The following is a 25571-nucleotide window of genomic DNA, read 5'->3' on the forward strand; positions in this document are numbered from 1 at the left end:
ACCAGGAAGAATAGTGAGCAGAGTTGAGTCGTGCAAGTTCTGGGACCTTCTGGAACACGTTGCTTGTGTAGTTTTCTAAATGAGATTTCGGGACCATTTCTGGAAACACACCCTTCATTTGCTCTTTTCCCTTATTTCATGACTTAATTTTGTGCCAAAGATAAGAAACATACTTAATTCCAATCATAGTGAGAATTAATGAATCTCTCCGACCTAACCGTGAGAAATGAAAAATCCTTTTGGGCTTACTGGGCACTGGTGGAATCCCTTCTTTTAAAGAAAAAAATTATTACTAATTTGTAATCACTCTAATCACTAATTTAATTACTAATTTAATAACAACTATGTCACCAGTGTTCCTTGAACCATGTATGTGAATCACCAGATATGCCCAATATATTGCTACGAGTCACCGTCAGGCACTATTTATCAATGCGGTTTAATAGCGTCCATTAGGATTTTTTTGTAAGTTAGCTAGAAACTTACTGAGCAGATATTACAAATCATTTGCGTGGTAACGTTTGTTAAATTTAAGCATTACTTTTTTGGGGGGTGGTCCGATATTAGAAACAAACAGCTGAATTAGTTCCAGATGTAATGCCAATCTGTGTAATCTGAATTTTAGCCCTAGTTTACATTTATAAATACAGAGTCTTAAACCTTTATGTCTGGGTCTGAAATAAATATACTGACTTAGACTAGATTTTACAGCAACCAAATGTTGCTGTATGTCTATGAATGTCTATGAATGTAATTCTTATCCATGGTTTCCATTCTCTCCATGATCCAATCATAATTTTGCCATTAGACAAGAGAAAAAATGTCGTAAGTTATTTTTCTCACCCCCACCTCCCTGTTTGCTGTGATAGTGCAGAGAAGCACAGGGAAATGTTTAATTACCCATTTTTCTGTGATTTACAATTGAAAAGTGTTCTGTGGGGTTCTTAAAGTGTTCCCTTTCTTAAGTAGTAAAAACAACAGTGATAACATAGATCTTTTCATAACATACTATGTACTTTCATTTTAGACCAAACTAGAGTCAGAACGGATACTAGCATCCGTGGGGAAGAAACCTCCCCAGGAAATTGGAATCAAAGTGAAAAATCATTCTGGAGGTGGCGTGTCCTTTACCCACAGTAAAAATTTTAGAAAACTATTGAAAGAAATCATAGGGGAGAGTGCACCAAGACTGACAGAATTGAATACCAAAGAATTTGCTGGCTTCCAAGTAGGGCTCTTAAACAAGGTAAATTGTGGACATAAATACTTTGTATTTGTTTGAGCTGGTCCGATGCATTTATGCCGTCGTATTTTAGTTTTGAAATAATTACGATCCTGTTTTGGACTTCATACTTATCACCGGTTTAGTTTAGTAATTGCCCTGCCCGCAGACGCCAATATGGAATTAAATGTGCAAGATATGTTTGGGGGTAATGTCTGTGAAGGATAAAGGGGAGAGAGAACAGGAGTTGGCGGGGGAACCTTCAGGCCACACGGCTGATCTAGCACCTGTGAGAGGAGGGGACGAGGAAGAAGATTGGGTGTGAAGGGTCTCAGGCAGGAGTGCAGCTTCGAGAAGGTCTCGGCCAGCCCAGCAGGGACCTCTAACACCAAGATTTCCCATAGAGGAGGTCCACGTTGGGCAGAGGTGGCCAGGCCAGTTGACATACTTGGCAAAGGATATTCTCAGTGGTTTGAGCATGTTGTGGCTATATTAGAATTTGGAACAAGGCCAGCAAAGGCGAGGTTTCCACTGGCAAAATTCTATGGTAGTTATTGTATTGAATATCCCTCTCTTCACTACGATTTTACATACACTGCAGCATTAAGAATTACATTTCTATATTAAAAAGCCTCAGGAGTAACTGAAATTATTTGTTCCATTTCAAACAGGATTTGAAACCTCAGACATATAGAAATGCTTATGATATTCCACGTAGAGGTCTTTTAGACCAGTTAACCAGAATGAGATCCAATCTGCTGAAAACACACAAGTTTATTGTTGGACAAGATGAAGGTAAATGAACAAAGAAGTATTTTTTGTTGATTAGGAAAATATCAAGCCTGACTTACATGAAAGTGCTTATTGCATAACGGGTAGGTTATTTTGTAATATTTTCAGGCTTAGAATGCTCATTTTCACCTGTTCTCAGGTTGTAGGGCAGGTGTGCATTAATTGGCTCACTGAGAGTGAGCATTTTTTAAAGTTTTTATTTGAATTCCAGTACAGTTAACATACGGTGTCATATTAGTTTCAGGTGTATAATGCAGTGACTCAACACTTGCCTACCTCACCCGGTGCTCCTCGTGACAAGTGCCCTCCTTCATCCCCGTCACCTGTTTCACCCATTCCCCCCACCCACCTCCCCTCCGGTAACTATCGGTTTGTCCTCTATGATTAAGAGTCTGTTTCTTGGTACATCTCTCTCAAGGGCGAGCATTTTGATAGCCACTCCAGGTTTAGTGAACTGGAAAGTGGCGGGACCTAGGTCTGTCAGATTTTGGAAGTGGCACAACCCAGCCTGTCGTGATGAATTCAGTCCAGAATTCCTCATTTACATGAAAATTATGAAGCTGGTAGTGTGTAGGACAATTGGTGATGGTGTACAATCCCCCTTTACTCCATTGTGTTCATTTGAACCAGGGTCATTTGTCCATTAAAAGGAGTTAAATCTTAGCCTGGTCGACCTCCTAAAATTATATACTGAGTTCTGTGGAGAGGAGGGAAGCTTCTCTAGGAAGGGAGCCTATAGATTTAGTCACATTCCCCAAGAATGGAAGGCCTACTAACCAAGGTCTCTGGATGATAAGAGAGAACCATGGAGGCCAGGCTCTTTGAAATGCAGCACAAATATGGTGTTTCAGGCTGGGTGGTGACATACGGGATGTCAGCCCATTTTCAAACCTGGTTTGAGGCCTAAGGACATTGTACTTGGCCTAGTGATTTGAGCTTGTAGGGAGTAGTGATGGTACCCTGAGTAGTGAGTGGGATGAAGAGAGATAATTTTAAATCTTAGAATTCGAGATGCTTTTAAATGTTTATATTTATTTTTGAGAGAGAGAGAGAGAGCGCGTGCACGAGCAGGGGAGGGGCAGAGAGAGAGGGAGACACAGAATCAGAAGCGGGCTCCAGGCTCCAAGCTGTCAGCACAGACACTGACGCAGGGCTCCAACCCATGAACCGTGAGATCATGACCTGAGCTGAAGTCAGATGCTTAATCCACTGAGCCACCCAGGTGCCCCCAAAAGTTGAGATTTTAGACTATTGGATGCCAAGGTACACGTTGCCAAACCAGACTATGATCATGCCCTCTTAAAGTTTTATTTATTTATTTATTTAGCACACATGCACACATGTGAGCAGGGGCGGGGCAGAGAGAGAGGGAGAGAGAATCCCAAGCAGGCCCCATGCTGTCAGCGCAGAGCCTGACACGGGGCTCGATCCCACAAACCGTGAGATCATGACCTGAGCCGAAATCAGGAATAGGATGCTCAACCTACTGAGCCCCTGATCGTGTCCCCTTGTCCTCATGAGGCATACACTGCAGCCGTGTACCATTTGTTTCTTTGCCGGCGATTTTACAGATTCCCTTCATAGTGTTCCAGTCGCACAAATGGGTAACTATCAGGAATATCTAAAGACACTGGCTTCTCCGCTTCGAGAGATTGATCCAGATCAACCAAAAAGACTACATACTTTTGGCAATCCATTCAAACAAGATAAGAAGGTAAGATACCTATTTCTAAGTCTGCCCAAGTTGTGATAGTCTTGCTATCATTCCTTTCTTCTGGGCAAGGTGAATATAAATCAGAGGTTCTCCCTCTGTTGGTTGACAAGATAAAATAGGACCCCAGGGCTCTCCATAAATGGAAAGTGGGAGCCTCCTGATACAAAGGCGTGTTGCTTGAAGAAAGGAATAAGTGACATTTACCGAGTACCTAGTAGGAGTTGTTGTTTTACGCGATCACATTGAATGGCCACAACGGTTCTGCAGATGAGTGTTACCATCTGTCCTCTCATAAGAAGAAATCAAGGCTCACAGTGGTCAAGTGGTGTGCTCTGAGTAGCACAGCTGAGAAGGGCCAGGATTTGAACCCGCGTCTTTCCAGCTCCAGAGTCTGTATTCATTCCCACCTCTGCACGCTAATTCCTTTAATATTGAGATCACCAGTTATTTCCTGTTTCCATTACTCGGATCTCTAGTGCTCTAGCCAGACGGTGATGAAGTGTTCATCTTGAAATAGGAAGTACTACGTGATGCTGCTTTCTTTGGATTGTCCTAGTAGAAATCTAAATGTGAGGTGTGTGTGTGTGTGTGTGTGTGTGTGTGAGAGAGAGAGAGAGAGAGACAGAGAGAGAGAGAGAGGGAGAGAGAGAGAGATGCCGATTTGACCATCTAAGGATGAAGGCAAATGGGGATTCTCTTTGCACACATGGAGAAGACTATTGGTGTTAAGCTGCAGACCATATAATAATCTGTCTGGTAACAAAACTAGAATGAGAGATATTCCACTCCACCCCAATCCTCAATTAATTGGACTTTCTCTTAACCTTTCTGTGCCTTGGGCTCCTCACTTGAACCCCTGGGGATAATGATTACACTTACCAGAGTCCTGTGCAGTATTGAGTTAGTGCATGTACCCATTTCAAACATGACCTACATGCAGTAAATGCTCAGGGTGTATGGTTTCCCCTTTCTGTACCGTGTTGCTTTGGAAAATGCCTTGGAAGAGTCTTTTATGATTTTGTGAAAATATTTTCATATTCTCGGGTTATCCTTGGATGGGAACAGCTTTTAGCTAACCCTCTGCACTGCCGGCTGTCATCCTTTACCTACCCCCAAGAATGAAAAGCCCCCAAGGTGGACATATTTGAACCTCCGTGAGGTTGCTGTTGGGGCAGTGGCATTTTCTGTCAACCTGCTCTCTACCGTCCACATGCAGCGTTCTGTACAGTGATAGTCAATATTTCTTAATGATGCATTTAAAGCACAAAAGCACACAAAAGGGAATTGGTTCACTTGCCAAGGGTCGCTTCCGAATGGTCTGTACTTCCTCCGAAAAGTAACCTCTTCGGTTGATGCGAGTTGCTCATTTCTCAAGCTTTCTGGTTAATCATGATTGTATTGTGTTTGACCTTGGCAACACGTCATCTTTTCATCTCCTCCTTGTTCCACCGAGACTAGGTCAAGATTGGACTGGAGGAGCACTTTCTGTGAACAGGGTCTAGGTGGGGCACGGTAAATCTCTGGCCCGTGATGAAGATGTGTGTTGGTAACGGGATGTATGGTTGAGTGTGCGTGTGCCGCGTGCGGGCGCTGTGCTCTTTAATGGAGAGTGTTCATTGGTGTTTTCTAGGGAATGATGATTGATGAAGCAGATGAATTCGTGGCAGGGCCACAGAACAAAGTGAAGCGCCCCGGAGAACCCAACAGTCCTCTGTCATCTAAGAGAAGGCGGAGTATGTCCCTGCTGTTGGCGAAACCACAAACACCACCCACTGTAACTAACCATGTGGGCGGAAAGGGACCACCCTCAGCCTCGTGGTTCCCATCTTATCCAAACCTCATAAAACCCACCCTTGTACATACAGGTATAGAGTAGTGGTTGTGATTTCCTTATGGCTCCTAGAAGACTAACACTAAACAGCCCTATTTTCCTTTGTGTTCATTTCCTTTGTATCCGCTTTTTGTTCGTTAAGTAAACCATTATTAAATCATCAATGTGGTAGGTACAAAGGGCCCCGTGGGGAGCAGAGTCACTGTCTGAGGTGAGAAGATCCATACTTATGTAGTAACTAGCACAAGGGGGAGACATGGGGATAGGAGCGTGTTGCTGCGTGAGTCAGAACGAGGAAGCAGGTTCTCGACGCAGCAAGAGCGAACCCGCTTAATACGAGGCTGGGTCTGCACTGGCTCTCTGTGTCCTCAACTCCTGCTCCCGCTCTAGCCCAGTGCGGTCTGGCTCTGCCTCCCCACCGCACTGAGACAGGCGTCATCACGGCCCCCAGGGTCTGTTGCGTGTTGCCATTGCTTCTTCGTGTCACTTGTCACAGTTGTTCACTGTCTGAGGTGAGAAGATCCATACTTATGTAGTAACTAGCACAAGGGGGAGACATGGGGATAGGAGCGTGTTGCTCCCTTTGATGGCAACTCCTCTTCACCCTCTTTTTCTGGTTTCTCCCCTTCTCTCCCACCTGCAAATAGCGTAGGGACCCAAATCTGGATTCCAGACACCACCCCCCCACCCCAGGTGATCCCATGCAGTCTTGGGCTTTCCAGGACATTTACATGTCAACAACTTGGGTGTTTACACCTTGCTTCAAACTCCAGACCTAAATTTAACCGTGGACATGGTATTTCCACTTAGGTGCCCCATAGACCGATAAAATTCGGTTTCACGTGTTTCATCAGCACTCCTAACCTTCGCGCTCCCCAAAACAGCTCTGCTTGCCGCCTGCCGCAGGCATGACTCTTAATGTTAAGTGACACCATCCGGCAGTATGCTGGTAAAGGTGCGACAGCCAGCTGTCCGAGTGTGTGGGGGCCGGGGGGGTGAAGCCCTGGATTATAATGTTTGCAGGTTTCCACAGTGTAAAGGATGCCAACGTGATCGCTGTCAGGCCATCAACATGAGGTCACTGGGCCAGATCAGGAAGAGCACACTCCTGGCACTATTATTTCCCCCGGGGTTCAGTGAAGATCCTCGGAGTCACCATGATTTCTCTTTTATTCTTCTCTCACTTCCATCCCTTAGCAAGTGCAGACACTTTGACACCCAGTCCGATTCCTGGATCACCCTGTGTCTCTATCCCTCTAGTCTGTGCTGCCACCGTCTGTCCCCAAGCTGCTACAACAGCTTCTCATCTGATTTCCCTGCTCTCCCACTTGACCCTCCCGACCCATCACCGCCCTGCAGCCCGACTGACCCCGTGCGCACGGAAATCCGATCCTGCCACGTCCATCCCGAAACCCGCCACCAACTCCCCCGAGCACTCAGAACAGAATCGGAGCTCCCGACGCTGGTCTACACGCTCTGCAGGACCCGGGCCTGCCCTCCTCTCCTGCACGCGTCCTCTGGGTGTCCTCCTTGCTCTCTCTGCCTCTGTCCTTTGCTCCACGGCCCCGGCTCGTCCCCTCCTAGGGCGCTGCACTGGCCCTCACGGCAGCCGGAAGTCCTCCTCACGTGCACAGGCCGCCCTGTCTCCTGCTCCACGGGTCACCTCCTCAGAGGGCCCTGCCCGACCCCGGGGTCACGGAGACTCCCCCTCCTGCTCTCTGTCACATCCCTGATACCTTCCTTCCCAACAAGAATTCAAACTGTATTATTCCCCTTGCCCAAATTACACATACCATCTGACTTCCCCGTGAGGATGTAAGTTCCGTAAGGATCGGGATTGTTCTTGTCTGTCTCGTTCACTGCCGATCCTCCAGCTTTGTCTCAGTGCCTGGCAGGAAGGAGGCAGAGCATATGAAGTAGAGGTGTCAGGCCTGGAGTAAAAGGAAACCCATTTCCTTGTCACAGAAGGGAATGATGAGAATCACATACAAAGATTTTTGGTGACGGACTACACATAGAATCTCGAGGCCTAACGGCCACCTCTGTTTTCTTAGAACTTTTGAGATAGGAGAGAAATTGAAGGGGGCCCATGTAGTCTGGTGCCAAGCTCGGTGAAGCCTGGCATTTTCTTGAGCATGGCATTTTATATGTAAATTACAGAAATCATGACATCAAGTGAGACTTGCTGCCTTTAAGCTTGTAAAGCACAAGCAGCCACTAAACCACGGGTGCCAGGGACCTGAGAACGCTCAGTAGTTGTCTTGCCCGACTCGGTTTCCATATGTATTGGGAGTGCCGTGAAGAAAAGAAGGTGGTTTTGTTGTATTATTTTCCTGGGCTCGGTTTGAGGGGTCTCAGCCTCCCATCTGTACACCTTCTTGCTTTTAAAACAATTTCCTCAAACGTGAAGATCTGCCTGTGGGGTTGATATAACTCACCCACCTCACAGTTTACCTTCTTGATTTGGCCTCCAGATGTCACTGTCATTCCTGATGTCCATGAGGAGAAGAGGGAAAATGGTCAGATCCCACCCGATGGCTTCTTGTCAAAATCTGCTCCCCCAGAGCTTATGAATATGGCAGGAGATGGTGTTCCACACCACCACCAGTTGGATTCTCTATCTGACGACTTCACTAGTCTAAGGAAAGACGGCCTGATTCACAAACCTGGTACGCATGCACTTCTAGGAGGAAGCAAACACTGCAGTGTCTCTGTAGATGATCGCAAAGCCTCGGTGACACCCACTTTGGGAACTGTACCAAACACCTTGCAAATAACTCCTGCTATGGCGCAAGGAATCAATGCTGATATAAAACATCAGTTGATGAAGGAAGTTCGAAAATTTGGACGAAGTAAGTAATGAAAGCACAAGTATCAATAATACAATGGGAGGTCCTCATAATTCTATGATTCAGGATAGATTCATGCTATCTCTGGAGGTATTGGGGAAGTATTGGGTTTTCACATAATTTATTATTATTTTTTTAATGTTTATTTTTGAGAGAGATTGAGAGAGAGCACGAGCAGGGGAGGGGCAGAGAGAGAGAGAGAGAGAGAGGGAGACAGAGAATCTGAATGAAGCAGGCTCCGCACTATCAGCGCAAAGCTCAAACTCATGAACCCATGAGATCATGGCCTGAGCCAAAGCTGGACGCTCAACCAGTTGAGCCACCCAGCACCCTGGGTTTTCACATAATTTAAAGTGATTCCTCTTGCTTTAACTAAAAGGACCCAATACACCTTTTCTCTTTTTGCACCTTACTGATTGTAATAGTTTCCTTTTGCTGCCGTAACAAGTTGCCACAAGCCACGTGGCTCAAAACTGTACTCCCCTTACAGTCATGCAAGTCGGAATTCTGAAATTATTTTCACTGGGCTAACAGAAAGGTGTTCCTTCTGGAGACTCTAGGGGGAATCTGTCTCCTTGCCCTTTCCGGCTCCTACAGGCTGTCTGTGCTCCTTAGCTCTTGGCCCCTTCCTTCAGCTTCGAGCCAGTAACGTCAGGGCCTTCTCTCCCGTCTAGCCGCGCTCCCATCCTTACATCTTTTCTCTCTGGCTCCAATTCTACTCCCCACCTCCTATTATTTGGGTATTTGTGATTACACTGATGCATAAGCCTGGATAATCTCCCCATCTCAAGATCCACAGCTCAATTCTATCTGCAAAGTCAAGTCCCTTTTGCCGTATACGGCAACGTATTCACAGGTTCCAGGAGGTAAGATGTGGACAACGTTGGGGGTCATTATTCAGTCTGCCACATTTGTTCAGTGTTTACAAGAGTTTCCTTAGTAGCTGATGCGCGGATGTTTGGGTTCGAGTGTTTAAAATACAAATGATAACTTTCCACCTGTGAGGATTGATTACTGAGGATGTGTAAGGATTGAAATTTATTTCCTATTCGTATTTTTTAAGAATACTGAGGTTTTGGGTTTTTTTTTTTTTTAAATATCTTCAGAGTATGAAAGGATTTTCATTCTGCTTGAAGAAGTGCAAGGGTCTCTTGCAGTCAAGAAACAATTTGTTGAGTTTACCATCAAGGAAGCTGCAAGGTGGGTGTAAAGTGGAGACCTTCGTCTCCGCTTGTCGTTAAGCGGTAGGGCCCAATGCAGAATAGGGGGCGGGGGGTGGAATGAGCTGTCCCTCGGTTTTCTCAAACCCTGGCTCGCTCTCGTAGTTACGGCTGTCTCCAGAGGCATTGAGATTGGTGTTATCGGAGTCCAACTCATTCATCCACGTCTGTGGAATCTTCTAAGCTCACCACAGCCTGAGGTGGGCTCAGGCCCTCAAGCTGGCACTGTCAGTATTTGCTAAGCCGCATCTTTTTTTATTTGTTTTTGGCAAATTTCTTTTGACTGTCTATTGAGACAGAGAGAGACAGAGCATGAGCGGGGGAGGGGTAGAGAAAGAGGGAGACACGGAATCCGAAGCAGGCTCCAGGCTGTCAGCACAGAGCCGACGCGGGGCTCAAGCTCACGAGCCTCGAGATCATGACCTGAGCCGAAGTCCGGATGCTCCACCGACTGAGCCACCCAGGCGCCCCTGCTAAGCCGCATGCAGACCACCAGTTCCACCTTGTGCCCCGCACAGTGCCTTGCACATTGGAAAGGCTTCGCGTATCTTTTGGTTAATAAAATTTCTCTTTATTTCTAGGTTTAAAAGACGAGTCTTAATCCAGTACCTTGAGAAGGTACTAGAAAAGATCGACTCCCACCACCACCTCAACAACGTTAATCACATCAACAGAAGATCATCATGTTAATGCAAAGACCAAGGAGAAAAAAGGGCAAGTTTTCTATGCTGTACGATGGAAGATGATATTGTCAAAGCTTCCTAGAATGTTTTAGGCAAGGGAATTGCCTTCCCGAAGCTAAGAAAAAGCCATGGAGCTTTTTTTTTGTTTTATGATTCTCTGGAAGTAAAAGCTGGCTAAGGGTTTTTCTGAAAGTATTAATTTGTTGTTTTGTTGGGTTTTTTTCCCAGTTGAGGAAGGCGATATTATTAATTCAGCAGGTCAACTTCAGTAAGCACTGTCACCCCTTCTAATCTTTATTTGTTTTTGAGAGAGAGAGAGAGAGAGAGAGAGACAGAATGTGAGCAGGGGAGGGGCAGAGAGAGACGGAGACACAGAATCCGAAGCAGGCTCCAGGCTCCGAGCTGTCAGCACAGAGCCCGACGCGGGGCTCGAACTCACGAACCGCGAGATCGTGACCTGAGCCGAAGTCGGACGCTCAACCAACTGAGCCACCCAGGCGCCCCACTGTCGCCCCTTCTAGATGTGACAAGGGTTTCCTCATATGAACTTTGCTGTTCTGGGCATTTCCAGAGTGACTAAGAGCCACCTGTAACGTGGAGCACTGCTTGGTGGCCATCTTGTGTGTGCCGAACAGAGTTTTCAACAATTCCTAGTTGTGCCTTTTAAACCATGCAATATTCAGGACAGTTTGAAACAAAGAGTAAGAAAGCTGCTATTCGGGTAACTTATTTCTCTGTGGGAGGGGGCAGGGTGAGTCACAAATGATCTACCTCCAACTCTCTTCTATTTTGTCTAGAGACATTACAAAGTGCACCTGAGGCTACCCCAACCCTGACATTTGTTCTCGCGTGTGATGACCGAAAGTCTTCGGGCAGACTTGTACGTTCTGTGCTTTGGGAGCACTACAAGAAAAAAAAAATAATGTATATATTTCCTTTCAGGTTTATACAAAGGTTTATATGGAGCAGTATTGTTTTGTCTGGATTAATTTGCAGAAATTTAAGTGTACAAAGAGATTTTGAGTTTGCATATATAAAATAAAGCATTTTATTGGTTTTCACAAGTGTGTTGATGCTGGAGGCATTTCTAGTTTGATCTTTCCTGTGACTTGTTGCTCCTTTCAGAAAACGGAGTGCACGTTATAAAGTGAAGATGTTAACATAAGGATCGAAACTTCAAAACATCACTCACAGAACCCAGCGATGTTGGGGGAAATGGCAGAGCGGGTATTCTGGGGGTCAGTCCCTCTCCAGCAACACTGAAAACACTGAAAAAGACACCTGTCAGAATGAAGGACTCTGGAAGATAGCAAAGGTTTATAGCAACCAAGCGAACACTGAATCAGGAGAAAAGCCAGCGAAACATGATAAGAGAGTCTTGTGGCATTTGAACGTATTCTTGCCCCCCCCCCCCAGTCTTGAGGATGACAGCTTACGTTCTATGTGTGGGTTCTCGCTTCTGGAGGGAGGGGAGTGGACCTCAGTCCCAAGAAATTATGTTTGTCTGTTTGAACCTGTCTGGCGTGTCACGCCTCCGGGAGGGACAGCTCGCTCTCTTGGCAAATGAGGGAGAGCGTGACAGCCTCTAAACTATATTGTCCCAGCCCCTCTAAACTATATTGTCCCAGCCCCTCAAGGTACCGTCTCCAAGTTAGAACCAAAACTGAGGCTTTGAAAGATCATTCTACGATTTTTTTTTGAAACTTCTGCTTGGGGATGATGAGGCAGGTCATAACCCTAGTGAATTCCGTGAGCATGTGCCCCGAGAAGCAATATCCTTGTTTCTAGGTGATGCTGCCTGGAAATCCATGACAGGAGATGAGGCATTTTCTAAGTCCATGAATGTTGGAAGGAAAAACTGGGGAATGAGTTACCTTGGAGAATGAGGGCTTTTGAAATGCTCCTGCGTGTGTACCTGGATATCTAGAAAACCATGTGCATGCCCGGGGCAGGGCTCAGAGTCGAAAAGACCTGAGAAGACCATAAGATTTCACCTCTGGTGAAGCGTTAGGCTCAGCACCATAGTGGATAGACTAGTCAGAGGATCAGTAAGGAAAGAGCGCACTTGAGCAATGCTATACATCAATTAGGTCTAACAGACACCCGTAGAGCGCCCGCCCAACAACAGCAGGGTACGTATTCTCAAGTGCTCACAAAGTACTCTCCAGGACTGTCCGTATACTAAGCCATAAAACAAGTCTCAATGAATTTTAAAAGATGGAAATCATACAAAGTAGCTCCTTTGCCATAAGGGAATCAAACTAGAAATCAATAACAGAAGTTGGATACTTATCTCATACCAGACACAAAAATCAAGGAACAATAAATCAATAGGAGCTAAATCCCTAAAACTCTCAGAAGGAAACTTTGGAGTTAACCTTCATGACCTTGCATTTGACAATGGTTTCTTGAATATGGCACCAAAAGCACAAGCGACAAAAGAAAAGTATAGATAATTTGTCTTCATCAAAATTAAAAGCTTTTAGGGGCGCCTGGATGGCTCGGTTGGTTGAGTGTCCGACTCTTGATTTTGGCTCAGGTCATGATCTCACACTTGGTGAGGCTGTCAGCGCGGAGCCTGCTTAGGATTCTCTCTCTCCCCCTCTCTCTCTGCACCACCCCCTCTTTTAGTGTCTTTGTCTCTCTCAAATAGAAATTAAAAGCTTTTGTACCTCAAAGGACTATCAGGAGAGTGAAAAGATGATCCATAAGATGGGAGTATTTTATATTTGTAACACATACATCTAATAAGAGTCCAGTATCCATAATATAAAAAGCATTCTTTCCACTCAACAACAAAGATACAAACAATCTAAGGAAAAATAGGCCAAAAAACTTTCGAAAAAACCCATCTCCAAAGAACACACACAAAGGAGCACGTGAAGTGTAAATGGCCAACGCGCCCATGAAAAGATGGCCAACGTGTAATCAGGGACATGCAAATCCAAACCACAATAAGAGAACACTTCACATCTACCAAGATGGTCATCGTCAAAAAGGAAATAAGTGCGTTGAAGATATAGAGTAACTGGAGCCCTCATACATCGCTGGGAATAAAGTACTGACACGTGCCACAGCATGGATGAACATCGGAAGCATTGTGGAAGAAAGAATGTGAAAGAAGCCAGACAAAACAGGGCATATATGTGTGATTCCACTTATGCGGAATATCAAGAACTGACATATGCATAGAGACACAAAATAGATGACTGGTTTTGAGAGCGTGGGGAAAGGAAGAAACGGGCAATGACTGCCAGTATAGTTTCCTTTTGCGAGAGTAAAAAAGTTCTAGAACCAGAGAGTTCCTTAAGGGTTGCACAACTTTATGCCATTGAGCGGGAAATTTTTTTTTTTAATTTTTTTTTTCAACGTTTATTTATTTTTGGGACAGAGAGAGACAGAGCATGAACGGGGAAGGGGCAGAGAGAGAGGGAGACACAGAATCGGGAACAGGCTCCAGGCTCCGAGCCATCAGCCCAGAGCCCGACGCGGGGCTCGAACTCCCGGACCGCGAGATTGTGACCTGGCTGAAGTCGGACGCTTAACCGACTGCGCCACCCAGGCGCCCCGAGTGGGAAATTTTAAAGTGGTACATTTTACGTGTAATTTGCAACAACACCAACAGCAACAACAAAGTGCTCTGGAGCAGTCCAGGTGCCATCTGATGCCACGTGATGCCATATGGAGCAGAATGGTTGCCATCTCAGCCCTGCTCAAATTCCTGACATGCAAAATTATGGAGTGTCATGTGTTTTTTTTTAATTCCAGTGTAATTAACACACAGTGTTACATTAATTTCAGACGTACAATATTGTGATTCAACAATTCTATACATTACTCAGTGCTCATCATGGTAAGTGTACTCTTAATCCCCTTTACCTGTTTTATACATCCCCCTCTGACCTTGCCTCTGGCAACCACCAGGTTGTTATCTACATTTAAGAGTCTGTTTTCTCTCTCTCTCTCTCTGCCCCTTCCTTGCTCTCTCTCTCTCTCTTAATCTCTCAAAGTAAATAAATAAACCAAAAAAAGAGTGGCTATTTGTTTGTATTTTTGCCTTTGTTCATTTGTTTTATTTCTTAAATTACACATATGAGTGAAATTATATGATATTTGTCTTTTTCTGACTGGCTTATTTCCCTTAGCACAATACTCTCTAGCTCCATCCATGTTGTTACAAATGGCAAGACTTCATTCTTTTTTATGGCTGAAAAATATTCCATTACACACACGCATGCACATGCCCCCCACATAGCCATCTTCTTTATCCATTCATCTATCGATGGACATTTGGGTTGCTTCCATATCTTGGCTATTGTAAATAATGCTGCAGTAAACATAGGAGTATATATCTTTTTAAATTAGTGTTTTTGTTTTCTTTGAGTAATAGTCTAGAATAGTAATAGAATCACTGGATCATATGATAATTTTATTTTAAATTTTTTGAGAAGTGTAATTTTTTTTTTAATTTTTTTTTCAACGTTTATTTATTTTTGGGACAGAGAGAGACAGAGCATGAATGGGGGAGGGGCAGAGAGAGAGGGAGACACAGAATCGGAAACAGGCTCCAGGCTCTGAGCCATCAGCCCAGAGCCTGACGCGGGGCTCGAACTCACAGACTGCGAGATCGTGACCTGGCTGAAGCCGGACGCCCAACCGACTGCGCCACCCAGGCGCCCCAAGAAGTGTAATAACTTAAAAAAAAAATCATTGACTTCTGGTTTCTGGTCCCGCATGGCTTGGAAGTTGCTACTCCCTCCCAACAAGTACAAGGCTGAACAGACTGAAAAATCAACAACTCTTCTTGGATCTATAAGTGAGGGGAGGACACAGGGCAAACCACTACCCCCAAGATTAGCGAGACATAGGTCAATAACAGCGAGGCATGGCTTGCTGGAGCAGAGATTAATGATAGAAAACCACCATGAGAATGGGGTTGAAAAACCTGAACTATGATTGACAAATTTCTGGATGCTTAGTGTGCACAAGTCTGAGAGTTAACAACTCCAGTCTTTGATCGTCAAGATGTCAGTTCTTCCCAACTTGATCTACAGATTCAATGCAATCCCAATCAAAATCCCAGCAAAATGTTCTGGATATTGAGAAACTGATTCTAAGATTTATATGGAGAAGCAAAAGATCCAGAAGAGGCAACGCAATAAGAAACAAAGACGAAAGTTGGAGGACTAACACTACCTAACTTCAAGACTCACTATAAAGGTGCAATAATCAAGACAGGGTGGTATTGGTGCAAGAATAGACAAATCAGTGGGACATAATAGAGAACTTGGAAATAGACCCACATAAAATAGTCAAATGATCTTTATCTTTTCAAATTTTTGTTTAAATTATGGTTAGTTAACATACAGTGCCATAGAGGTATCAGGAGTAGAATTCAGTGATTCCTCACTTATAACATCCAGTGCTCATCACAGCAGGTGCCCTCCTTAATACCTGCCACCCATATAGCCCATCCTCCACTCATCTCCCTCCATCAACCCTCAGTTTGTTCTCTATCTTTAAGAGTTTCTCATGGTTTGTTAGCCTTTTTCTTTTTTTCCCCCTTCCATATGTTCATCCATTTTGTTTCTTAAATTCCACATATGAGTGAAATCATATGGTATTTGTCTTTCTCTGACTGACTTATTTCACTTAGCAGAATACTCTCTAGCTCCATCCATGTCATTGCAAACAGCAAGATTTCATTCTTTTTGATGGCCGAGTACTATTCCACTGCACATATATACCACATCTTCTTTATCCATTCATCCGTCGATGGACATTTGGGCTGTCTCTTTGGTTTGGTTATGGGTGATAATGCTGCTATAAACATTAGGGTGCATGTGCCCCTTCGAATCTGTACTTTTGTATCCTTTGGGTAAATACCTGATAGTGCAATTGCTGGACCTTAGTGGAGTTCTATTTTTAACTTTTTGAGGAACCTCCATACTATTTTCCAAAGTGGCTGCACCAGTTTGCATTCCCACCAACAGGGCAAGAGGGTTCTCCTTTTTCCATATCCTCACCAACACTCGTTGTTTCTTGTGTTATTAATTGTAGCCATTCTGACAGTTGTGAGGTGGTGTCATATTGTGGTTTTGATTTTCATTTCCCTGATGATGAATGATGTTGAGCATCTTTTCATGTGTCTGTTAGCCATCTGGATATCTTCTTTGGAAAATGTCTATTCATGTCTTCTACCCATTCCTTAACTGCATATTTTGGGGGGGGGGCTATTGAGTTTGATAGGTTCCTTATAGATTTTGGATACTAACCCTTTATTAGCTATGCCATTTGCAAATATCTTCTCCCATTCCGTAGACTGCCTTTTAGTTTTGTTGATTGTTTCCTTCGCTGTGCAGAAGCTTTTTATGTTAATGAAGTCCCAATAGTTCATTTTTGCTTTTCCCTTGCCTCTGGCGACATGTCTAGGAAGAAGTTGCTCCCGCTGAGGTCAAAGAGGTTGCTGCCTGTATTCTCCTCTAGGGTTTTGATGGTTTCCTGTCTCACAGTTAGGTCTTTAATCCATTTTGAATTTATTTTTGTGTATGGTATAAGAAAGTGGTCCAGTTTCATTCTTCTGCATGTTCCTGTCCAGTTTTCCCAGCACCATTTGTTGAAGAGACTGTCTTTTTGCCATTGGATACTCTATCCCGCTTTGTCCAAGATTAGTTGACCATATAGTTGTGAGTCCATTTCTGGGTGATCTGTTCTGTTCCATTGATCTATGTGTCCAAGTTGGGGGCATAAATATTTACAATTGTTAGACCTCCTTGATGGGTAGATCCCTTAATTATGATATAATGCCCTTCTTTATCCCTCGTTATATAGTCTTTGTTTTAAAATCTAGTTTTTTCTGGTATAAGTATGGCTTTTCTGTCTGTCTTTTGAAAGACATTATTCAGTAGCATGATAGGTGGTTCTCCATCCCCTCCCTTTCAATCTGCAGGTGTTTTTAGGTCAAAATGAGTCTCTTGTAGGCAGCATATAGATGGGTATTGTTTTTTTTTTAATCCATTCTGATACCCTATGTCTTTTGATTGGAGCATTTTGTTCATTTACATTCCGAGTGGTTATTGAAAGATACGAGTTTAATGGCATCTGGTATTTCTGGTGATGTTCTCTCTTCCTTTCTAGTCTTTGTTGCTTTTTGTCTCCCACCCCCCCCCCCCCCGCAAAGAGTCCCCTTTAATATTTCTTGCAGGACTGGGGTAGTGGTCACAAATTCCTTTAGGTTTTTTTTGTCTGGGAAACTCTTTATCTCTCCTTCCATTCTGAATGATGGCCTTGCTGGATAAAGGATTCTTGGTGCATATTTTTCCCATTCAGCACGTTGACTATATCCTGCCATTCCCTTCCAGCTTGCCAAGTTTCTGTGGACAAATCTGCAAACCTGATCGGTCTTCCCTTGTAGGTTAAGAACTTTTTTTTCCTTGCTGCTTTCAGGATTCTTTCCTTGTCTGTGTATTTTGTGAGGTTGACTATGATATGTCTAGGTGATGGCTGGCTTTTTTGAATGTAATGGAGTTCTCTGTGCTTGAATTTCAATGTCTGTGTCCTTCCCCAGTTGGAACTTTTTAGCTATAATTTGCTCAAATAAACTTCCTTCCCCTCTTTCTCCCTCTTCATCTTCTGGGACTCCTATGATATAAATATTATTATGTTTTAAGAAGTCGCTGAGTTCCCTACATATACCTTTGTGATCCAATACCTTTCTTTCCCTCTTATTTTTGGCTTCATTATTTTCCATAATTTTATCTTATACATCACTGATTCATTCCTCTGCTTCTTTCATCCTCATTATGGCCACCCATTCGGGTTTGCATCTTGGTTATAGCTTTTTAATTTTGGCCTGACTAGATCTTACCTCTTTTGTCTCTGCAATAAGGGATTGTCTGGGGTCTTCTCTACTTTTTCCAAGCAGCTAGTATCCTTATAATTGTTGTTTTAAATTCTAGTCCAGAAATCTGACTGATTACTGTGTTCATTCAATCTCTGGCCATTACTTCTACTTCCTGTTCTTTCTCTTGGGGTGAATTCCTCCAGCTTGTCATTTTGTCCAGAAAAAAAAGGGGGGGATATCCTAAGTGTGTTTTGGTCCGCTTGCTAAAAGAAGCTAGATCTAAAAATTAAAAGTAAAAGCACATATAAGAAAAAAAATGTTTTAATCAAAAATAAGATAAATTGCAAAATAAAAGCAAAAAGGAAGCCAGATGCTCTTTTCCCCTAGAGATGAAGCTTTGCAGCACTCTGTGATCAGTAGGCTTGGTGCATGTGAGGGGTCTGTGGTGGTCTTCTGGAGGATGCACCCGTTGTCCTGATTCTCACGCCTACTTGCCCTTATGGAGATGCCCCCGCAGAGTGCAGGAGGGCTGGGCTTGGTGTAAGAGGCTCCAGTCTCCACTCGGTGGTGCTGCTTAGCTCACTGGGGTCAGTCAGGGCTGATGGCCAGGGGGCAAATTGGCCTCACCCTGCTCTGTCATCCCCAGAGCAGAAAGCTCGCACCTGCCACTCTTCAGGAAGTCCTCAAAGAGGAGCAGTCACCCCTCCTGTGTCCCCAGCTTCCATCAGATCCCTGCCTTCACCCCCTATTGGTGTCCAAGCTGTTTTATCTCAGCACACAGCTGGGTTTCTAAACCCCAAATTTTAGGGACTCGCGCAGCAGGTCCCCGCGCGGATCCTCTGGGGGAGGGTCTCCCCACGCTTTTGCCATTTGCGGGATGGTCCCAGGCAAGTGGTCCCACAACCACGCAGTGGCTCAGAGTTTATGGTAAAGTGGAGCGGAAAGCTGGCACCAAGTCTCAATGCCCTCAGCCGGCATGCCTGCTCCTATGCCTGGGAACAGTGTGGCACCTGGCACCACCTATTCTGTCCCTGGAGAAGCCTTGCTGCCACTCCCAAATGCACTTTAAGCAGAGAACCTGTTTCTCCCCTAGCGACCCAGGGGATCCTCAGACCATGCTGTCTGCTCATGGGACTCTTCCCTCCTTCCCCTCAGAAACACCACTACGCCAGGCACGACCCTGGCTGTGGAGGACTTCTAACGCTTCAGATTTTGCGTCCTGCTGCATATAATACCTTGTGGTAGTCTCCGTAAGCAGGGCTCCCTGCCGTCCACAACACCCACGGCACCTGCAGTTCTTATCTCCCCCAAATCAACTCTCTGCAACTCCTACCTTCCATGATCCTACCTGTGGACTTGCAGTTTTGTTCTCTCAGTCCTCAGTTGATTTCTTGGGCATTAAGAATGATTTGATATTTATCTAGCTGTGCTCAAGGGATGAGGCAAGCTTAGGGTCCCCCTACTCCTCCACCATCTTAACTCCGCCTCCTAGTCAACTGATCTTTGACAAAGGAGCAAAAGCAATACAACGGAGCAAAGGTGTCTCTTCAACAAATGGTGCTGGAACAACTAGACATCCACGTGCAAACACACACACACACACACACCACAAATTTAGACACAGACCTTACATCCTTGACAGAAATTAACACAAAATGGAGCATAGACTTAAATGTAAAATACAGAAGGAGTAAACTACTGGAAGATCACGCAGGAGAAAACCTAGAGGACTCTGGGTATGATGATGACTTTTTAGATACAACGCCAAAAGCACAACTAATAAAAGAAAAATTGAGAAGCTGGACATCATTAAAATTAAGAGCCTCTGCCCTGTGAAAGACAATGTCAAGACAATGGGAAGTCAAGCCACAGACTGGGAGAAAATATTTGCGAAAGACATATGTGATAAAGGGCTAGTCTTCAAAATGTTCGGAGAACTCTTCAAACCCCACAATAAGAAAACAAGCCAACTAAAAAAACATGGGCCGGAGATAACAGACATCTCACCAAAGATGACATACAGATAGGAAATAAGTATATGAAAAGACGATCCGCAGTATATGTCATTGGGGAATTGCAAAATAAGGCAGCAATGAGATACCACTACACTCATACAGATTGGCCAAAATCCAGAACACTGACACCACCAAATGCTTACAAGGATGTGGGGCCACAGGAACTCTCATTCATTGCTGGTGGGAACACGAAATGGTACGGCCACTTTGGAAGACAGTTTGGCAGTTTCCTACAAAACTAAACACACTTTAGCCATACCACCTTGCAGTCACTCTCATTGGTATTTATCCAAAGGAGTTTAAAGCTTATGGCCACACAAAAACCTGCACATGAGTGTTTATTGCAGCTTTACTCTTGATTGCCAAAACTTGGAAGCAACCATTGTCCTTCAGTAGGTGAATGGATAAATAAACTGGTACCTCCAGACAACAGGATGTCACTCAGTGCTAAAAAGAAATGAACTATCAAGCCATGGAAAGACATAGAGAAACCTTAAATGCATATTAATAAGTGACAGGAGCCAATATGAAAAGGCCGTTTACTGCCTGATTCCAACTATCTGTCATTCCAGAAAAGGCAAAACTGTGGAGACAACAAAAGGCCAGCGGTTGCTGGGAGTTGGAGAGATTGAGGAGAAATGAATGGGCCAAGCACAGAAGCTATTTTTAAGGTAGTGAAAATACTTTTCATGATACTATAATGGTGGATACATGCCATTATACATTTTCCCAAATCTGTAGAATGTGCCACACCAAGATTGAACCCTAATGTAAACTACAGACTTTGGGTGATTATGATGCATCAAAGTAAGTTCATCCGTTGTAACACATGTATCCCTCTGGGAGGGATGCTGATGGGGAGAGGCTATGCATCTGTGGGGCAGGGGATACTTGAGAACTCTCTGTATCTGCTCAGTTTTGCTGTGAACCTAGAACTTCTCTAAAAATACAAAGTTTAAAAAATTTACTTACTAAAATGGACTGAATATTTGTGTGACCCCCAAATTCAAATTGAAATCGTAGCCCCCAATGTGATTGTATTAGGAAGTGGGGCCTTTGGAAGGTGAAGAAGTCATGGTGGTGGGGCCCTCTTCAATGGGATTAGTGCCCTTATAAAAGAGACCTCAGAGACCTCTCTTGTGCTCTTTCTGCCATATGAGGACACAATGAGAAGTGAGCCGTCTGCAGCCTGGAATAGGGCCCTCATGAGAATCCAGTCATGCTGGCACCTAGATCTCAGACTTCCACCCTCCAGAACTGCGAGAAAGAAGTTTCTGTTGTTTTTAAGCCACTGTGTCTATGGTATTCTGTTGCAGCAGCCTGAACTAAGACACTTCCAATCAATAATGGTATTTTTTTTCATGTGTCTGTTGGCCATCTGGATGTCTTCTTTAGAGAACCGACACATGAAAAAATGCTCCACATCACTCATCATCAGGGAAATACAAATCAAAACCACAATGAGATACCACCTTACACCTGTCAGAATGGCTAATATTAACAACTCAGGCAACAACAGATGTTGGCCAGGATGCAGAGAAAGAGGATTTCTTTTGCACTGTTGGTGGGAATGCAAGCTGGTGCAGCCACTCTGGAAAACAATATGGAGGTTCCTCAAAAAACTAAAAATAGAACTCCCCTCCAACCCAGCAACTGCACGACTAGGCATTTATCCACGGGATACAGGGGTGCTGTTTCGAAGAGACACACACACACCCGTGTTTATAGTAGCACTATCAACTGTAGCCAAAGTATGGAAAGAGCCCAGATGTTCATCAATGGATGAATGGATAAAGAAGATGTGGTATATATATACAACGGAGTATTACTGGGCAATCAAAAAGAATGAAATCTTGCCATTTGTAACTATGTGGATGGAACTGGAGGGTATTATGCTAAGTGAAATTAGTCAGAGAAAGACAAAAATCATATGACTTCACTCATATGAGGACTTGAAGAGACAAAACAGATGAACACAAGGGAAGGGAAACAAAAATAATATACAAACAGGGAGGGGGACAAAACAGAAAAGACTCATAAATATGGAGAACAAACAGAGGGTTACTGGAGGGGTTGTGGGAGGGGAGATGGGCTAACTGGGTAAGGGGCATTAAGGAATCTACTCCTGAAATCATTGTTGCACGATACGCTAATTTGGATGTAAATTAAAAAAATAAAATTTAAAAAACAGAAAGAGGCAGAGGCACCAGCAAAAAAAAATACAATAATGGCATTTTTTTTAATGTTTGTTTTTGAGAAAGAGAGAGAGACAGAGAGACAGAGAGTGAACAGGAGAGGGGCAGAGAGAGAGGGAGACACAGAACCTAAGCAGGCTCCAGGCTCTGAGCTGTCAGGAGAGAGCCCTACACAGGGCTCGAACTCACAAACCGTGAGATCGTGACCTGAGCCAGGTCAGACGCTTACCCGACTGAGCCACCCAGGCACCCCAAGTGACCAACTCTTTAAACCACACTTAATCTTTAAATAAAGGCAGCAACAAAACCATATTCCTGGCCAACAAGCTACAAGACTCCCTGCTTATAACTGATATGTTAACGCTTTTCCTAAAGAGGATACAGTGTTCAACTTTTGCCTTTAGATCTTTATCATTCTTTTGCTACCTAAACCACCCCTGCCTTTAATATCCTGCATCTTATTTATTGAGAATAAAGTTAGCTCTCATTACCACATTTTATGTTAGCAGCTAAGGGGATGAGAGGGGATAAAACCCCCAAATATTTGGTTAATATGTATGTAAACTTATTCATATTAAAATAAAGAAGTAACACTCAGAATCATTACAGTCCTTGATTCTGCAAATGGTTGTATTGTTACTTTTCTAATTACCCGTTCCACATTCCCTTAGCCCTTGGCAAGCATCTTTCCCGGAGAGGTCCTGTTTGTACTGGGGTGACCTAAACCTTCATTCCCGAGGTTCATGGCCATTAGCAGTCCTAAGTGAATTAGCTTGGTGTAGTTTGCATTGACCGTAATGAGTGGACATGGGAGTATTAGGAGATGCCCTGAGGGATCTCTGGCATTACAGACGTGCACCTGCTTACTCCCCTTACAACGAAGGGTCCCTCAGTCAACCAAAGCCCAACCTTGATTGGTTAAAGATCCAAAAACTCATGTATAAAGGGGAGGCTTCTTGAAGGAAGACCCTTCTACAATAAAAAGTTTCTACCGTTAATCTTTCTCCCATTCATACCCAAAGGGGCCTGCAACCCTTTACCAGTGTGACTGTGCACTGGGGACAAGAAATAATCAGATTTATCCAAGATCACAGGACCCCAGCTCCAAAGTGGTACTACTTTTCTGGACACATTAAATGTCATCCTGGTCCTTTTGAACAACATTTGGCCTACCACTGGGACTTAGCAGGAACGAATGCTTGACCAGGGGACACCGAGTTCCCAGGTCACCTGAGCTGCCCGTCCTAACCTGGGTGACCCACCAGTCACAGCAGTGGGTGTGCAGAGAAGCACCCCTTTTCCAATGCAAGAGGCTGTACAAGATCAACTCAAGCAGGTCCTGAAGCCACAAGGGCTTTGCACGACGAAGTGGGCCCAAAACCCATGGCTCTGACTCCTGCTACCTTAACATCTTTCTCTTGGAAAGAAGAGAAGAATTTGAAGATGTTCCCCGTGACCTTTGCCCTCTGGTGTTCCCCCATCGTCATATTGGTGTCCTCCCATCTGACCTTTAGAGTGGGATTCCTGGGAGTGCCAGAGCCCCCCTCCTGAGCCTTTTCTGCAGTTTCCTCCAGCTGGTAGCATTGCAGGCAGCCGAGGTAGTTAGCAAGCTCGAGAAGAATCTGATGTGTCATTGCTCACTTGGAGATGGACAGAGCCCCTGAAAAGGGCCTGACAGTGGCCTCTAGAGGTGACACTGAGCCCTAGCTAACAGCCTGTGAGAAATGCAGGACCGGTCTCACGGGACAAAGGACTTGACTTCGGCCAACAATCCCAGTGGATTTGGAAGCTCATTCCATCCCGGATCTTCCAGATGAGAACCCAGCGCAGCTAAAATACTGACTTCGGCCTTTCAAGCCCCAAAGGAGAGAACCGAGTCAAAACTATCCAGACTTCAAGCTACAGAACTGTGGGAGAAGAAATAACAAACACTGTTTCAATCCACCGAGTTTGGTATACCTTTGAAGTCACTAAACTGGGGGCAAATTGCGACACAAAATAAAAAAAGTAATACCCGCTCCGAAAGGGGATTCACATATGCCCATGTGGATTTCACGCAAACCAGTTGGCTGGAGAAGCGATGCATGAGGCCTGGATCGGGGAGTTCTTCCTAACAGGCAGGCACTGCCCATTCTAGTTTCTTCCAAAACAAGAAGACAAACAGTGTAAGTAATTTACAACCGGATACACTGGATTTAGACTTGTTCAAAATGTAACATACACGAAGAGGCGCGGGGGGGGGGGGGGGGTTGGGGGGGTAGTAGAATGAGATCCTGTGAAAATCCACTCCAGCATGAACGCAATAGGAACACAGGCATCGTATCTAAATGAACTGGCTCACAACTGTGCAAAGTCACCCAAGGCTTGCCAGGCCAGAAGAGCGTTTACTCCTGAAACCTGGCTACATCCCAGTAGGAACAGCGAGCCTTGGGCTGTGGTAACGCCACGATTCCCCCCGCCCCCTCCCCAGCTCCACGGTGGCCTTGAAACCCACGACCTCACATCCAGGGTAGCTCTGAACGCCAGCAAGCTGTCCGCCACTGGAGGGGACGGAACTGGTTGCAGCTCCCCAGCAATCTCTATTTCTAGACAATTGTCACTGTTTGACGTGCCTGGTGACTCCTTGAAAAGCACCACTCCTGGGGCTTGTCCCATAATTGAACAGTCTGACAGCTTGCTTTTTGTGTACAGCCCTGTTCTCCATCTTAAGGTGCCAGGCAGGACCCCTGTAGGGAGTGTTCAATAGAAGGGACAACAGTGGGCGTCTTCGTTTCTGATCTTACAAGGAATACTTCTATTTCTTCACCTAGGAATAGTGTCTGCTGTAGATTTCTGTAGATTTGTATACCCTTCTAAACAAATGCTTTACCATTTTTTTCATGAATAGTCATTGCTTTTTATTCCATGTGGGTTTTTTTTTTTTTGCATTCTTTTGGATGACTGTGTGACATGCCTCTTCCGATGTGTTAATAAAGTGCCTGGTTATATTGTCTATAAGCTCCAAATTCACTCTTGTCTTGCTCTATGGAAATGTTCTGCGTCGTTGAAATGTTTTCTTGCAGCAGTTGTTACCGAAGCTTGTCTATAGAGGGCGCCAGAGACAATGAAAGGGACACTTTGCATCCTGGAGCGGGATGGCCGGCAGAGCCGGCTCCTGGGGGCCCTGGGTGTCCCCAGCACCAGGCTCTGCATCGTGCAGCTTCTCCG

The 25571-nt window shown here is 44.6% G+C and overlaps 1 protein-coding gene across 11 annotated transcripts in view; it reads left to right on the forward strand.

Annotated features, from left to right (window-relative positions):
• INTS6L (integrator complex subunit 6 like) overlaps nt 1-11372 on the forward strand; it is a 56429-nt gene extending 45057 nt beyond the window's left edge. For 3 of the 11 annotated variants that reach the window (XM_043571071.1, XM_043571073.1, XM_043571074.1), the window contains 7 exons: nt 1028-1246; nt 1894-2017; nt 3586-3728; nt 5359-5593; nt 8034-8411; nt 9515-9608; nt 10210-11372. In XM_043571071.1, the coding sequence (XP_043427006.1) occupies nt 1028-1246; nt 1894-2017; nt 3586-3728; nt 5359-5593; nt 8034-8411; nt 9515-9608; nt 10210-10318 (1302 nt within the window). In that variant the 3' untranslated portion in view covers nt 10319-11372. The remainder of the gene's footprint in view (nt 1-1027; nt 1247-1893; nt 2018-3585; nt 3729-5358; nt 5594-8033; nt 8412-9514; nt 9609-10209) is intronic. The other 8 variants (XM_043571082.1, XM_043571081.1, XM_043571075.1 and 5 more) reach the window with 6 other exon arrangements.
• Nucleotides 11373-25571: the final 14199 nt, after the last annotated feature.

The sequence above is a fragment of the Prionailurus bengalensis genome, chromosome X, assembly GCF_016509475.1.
Source record: "Prionailurus bengalensis isolate Pbe53 chromosome X, Fcat_Pben_1.1_paternal_pri, whole genome shotgun sequence".
Classification (NCBI taxonomy): Eukaryota; Metazoa; Chordata; class Mammalia; order Carnivora; family Felidae; genus Prionailurus; species Prionailurus bengalensis.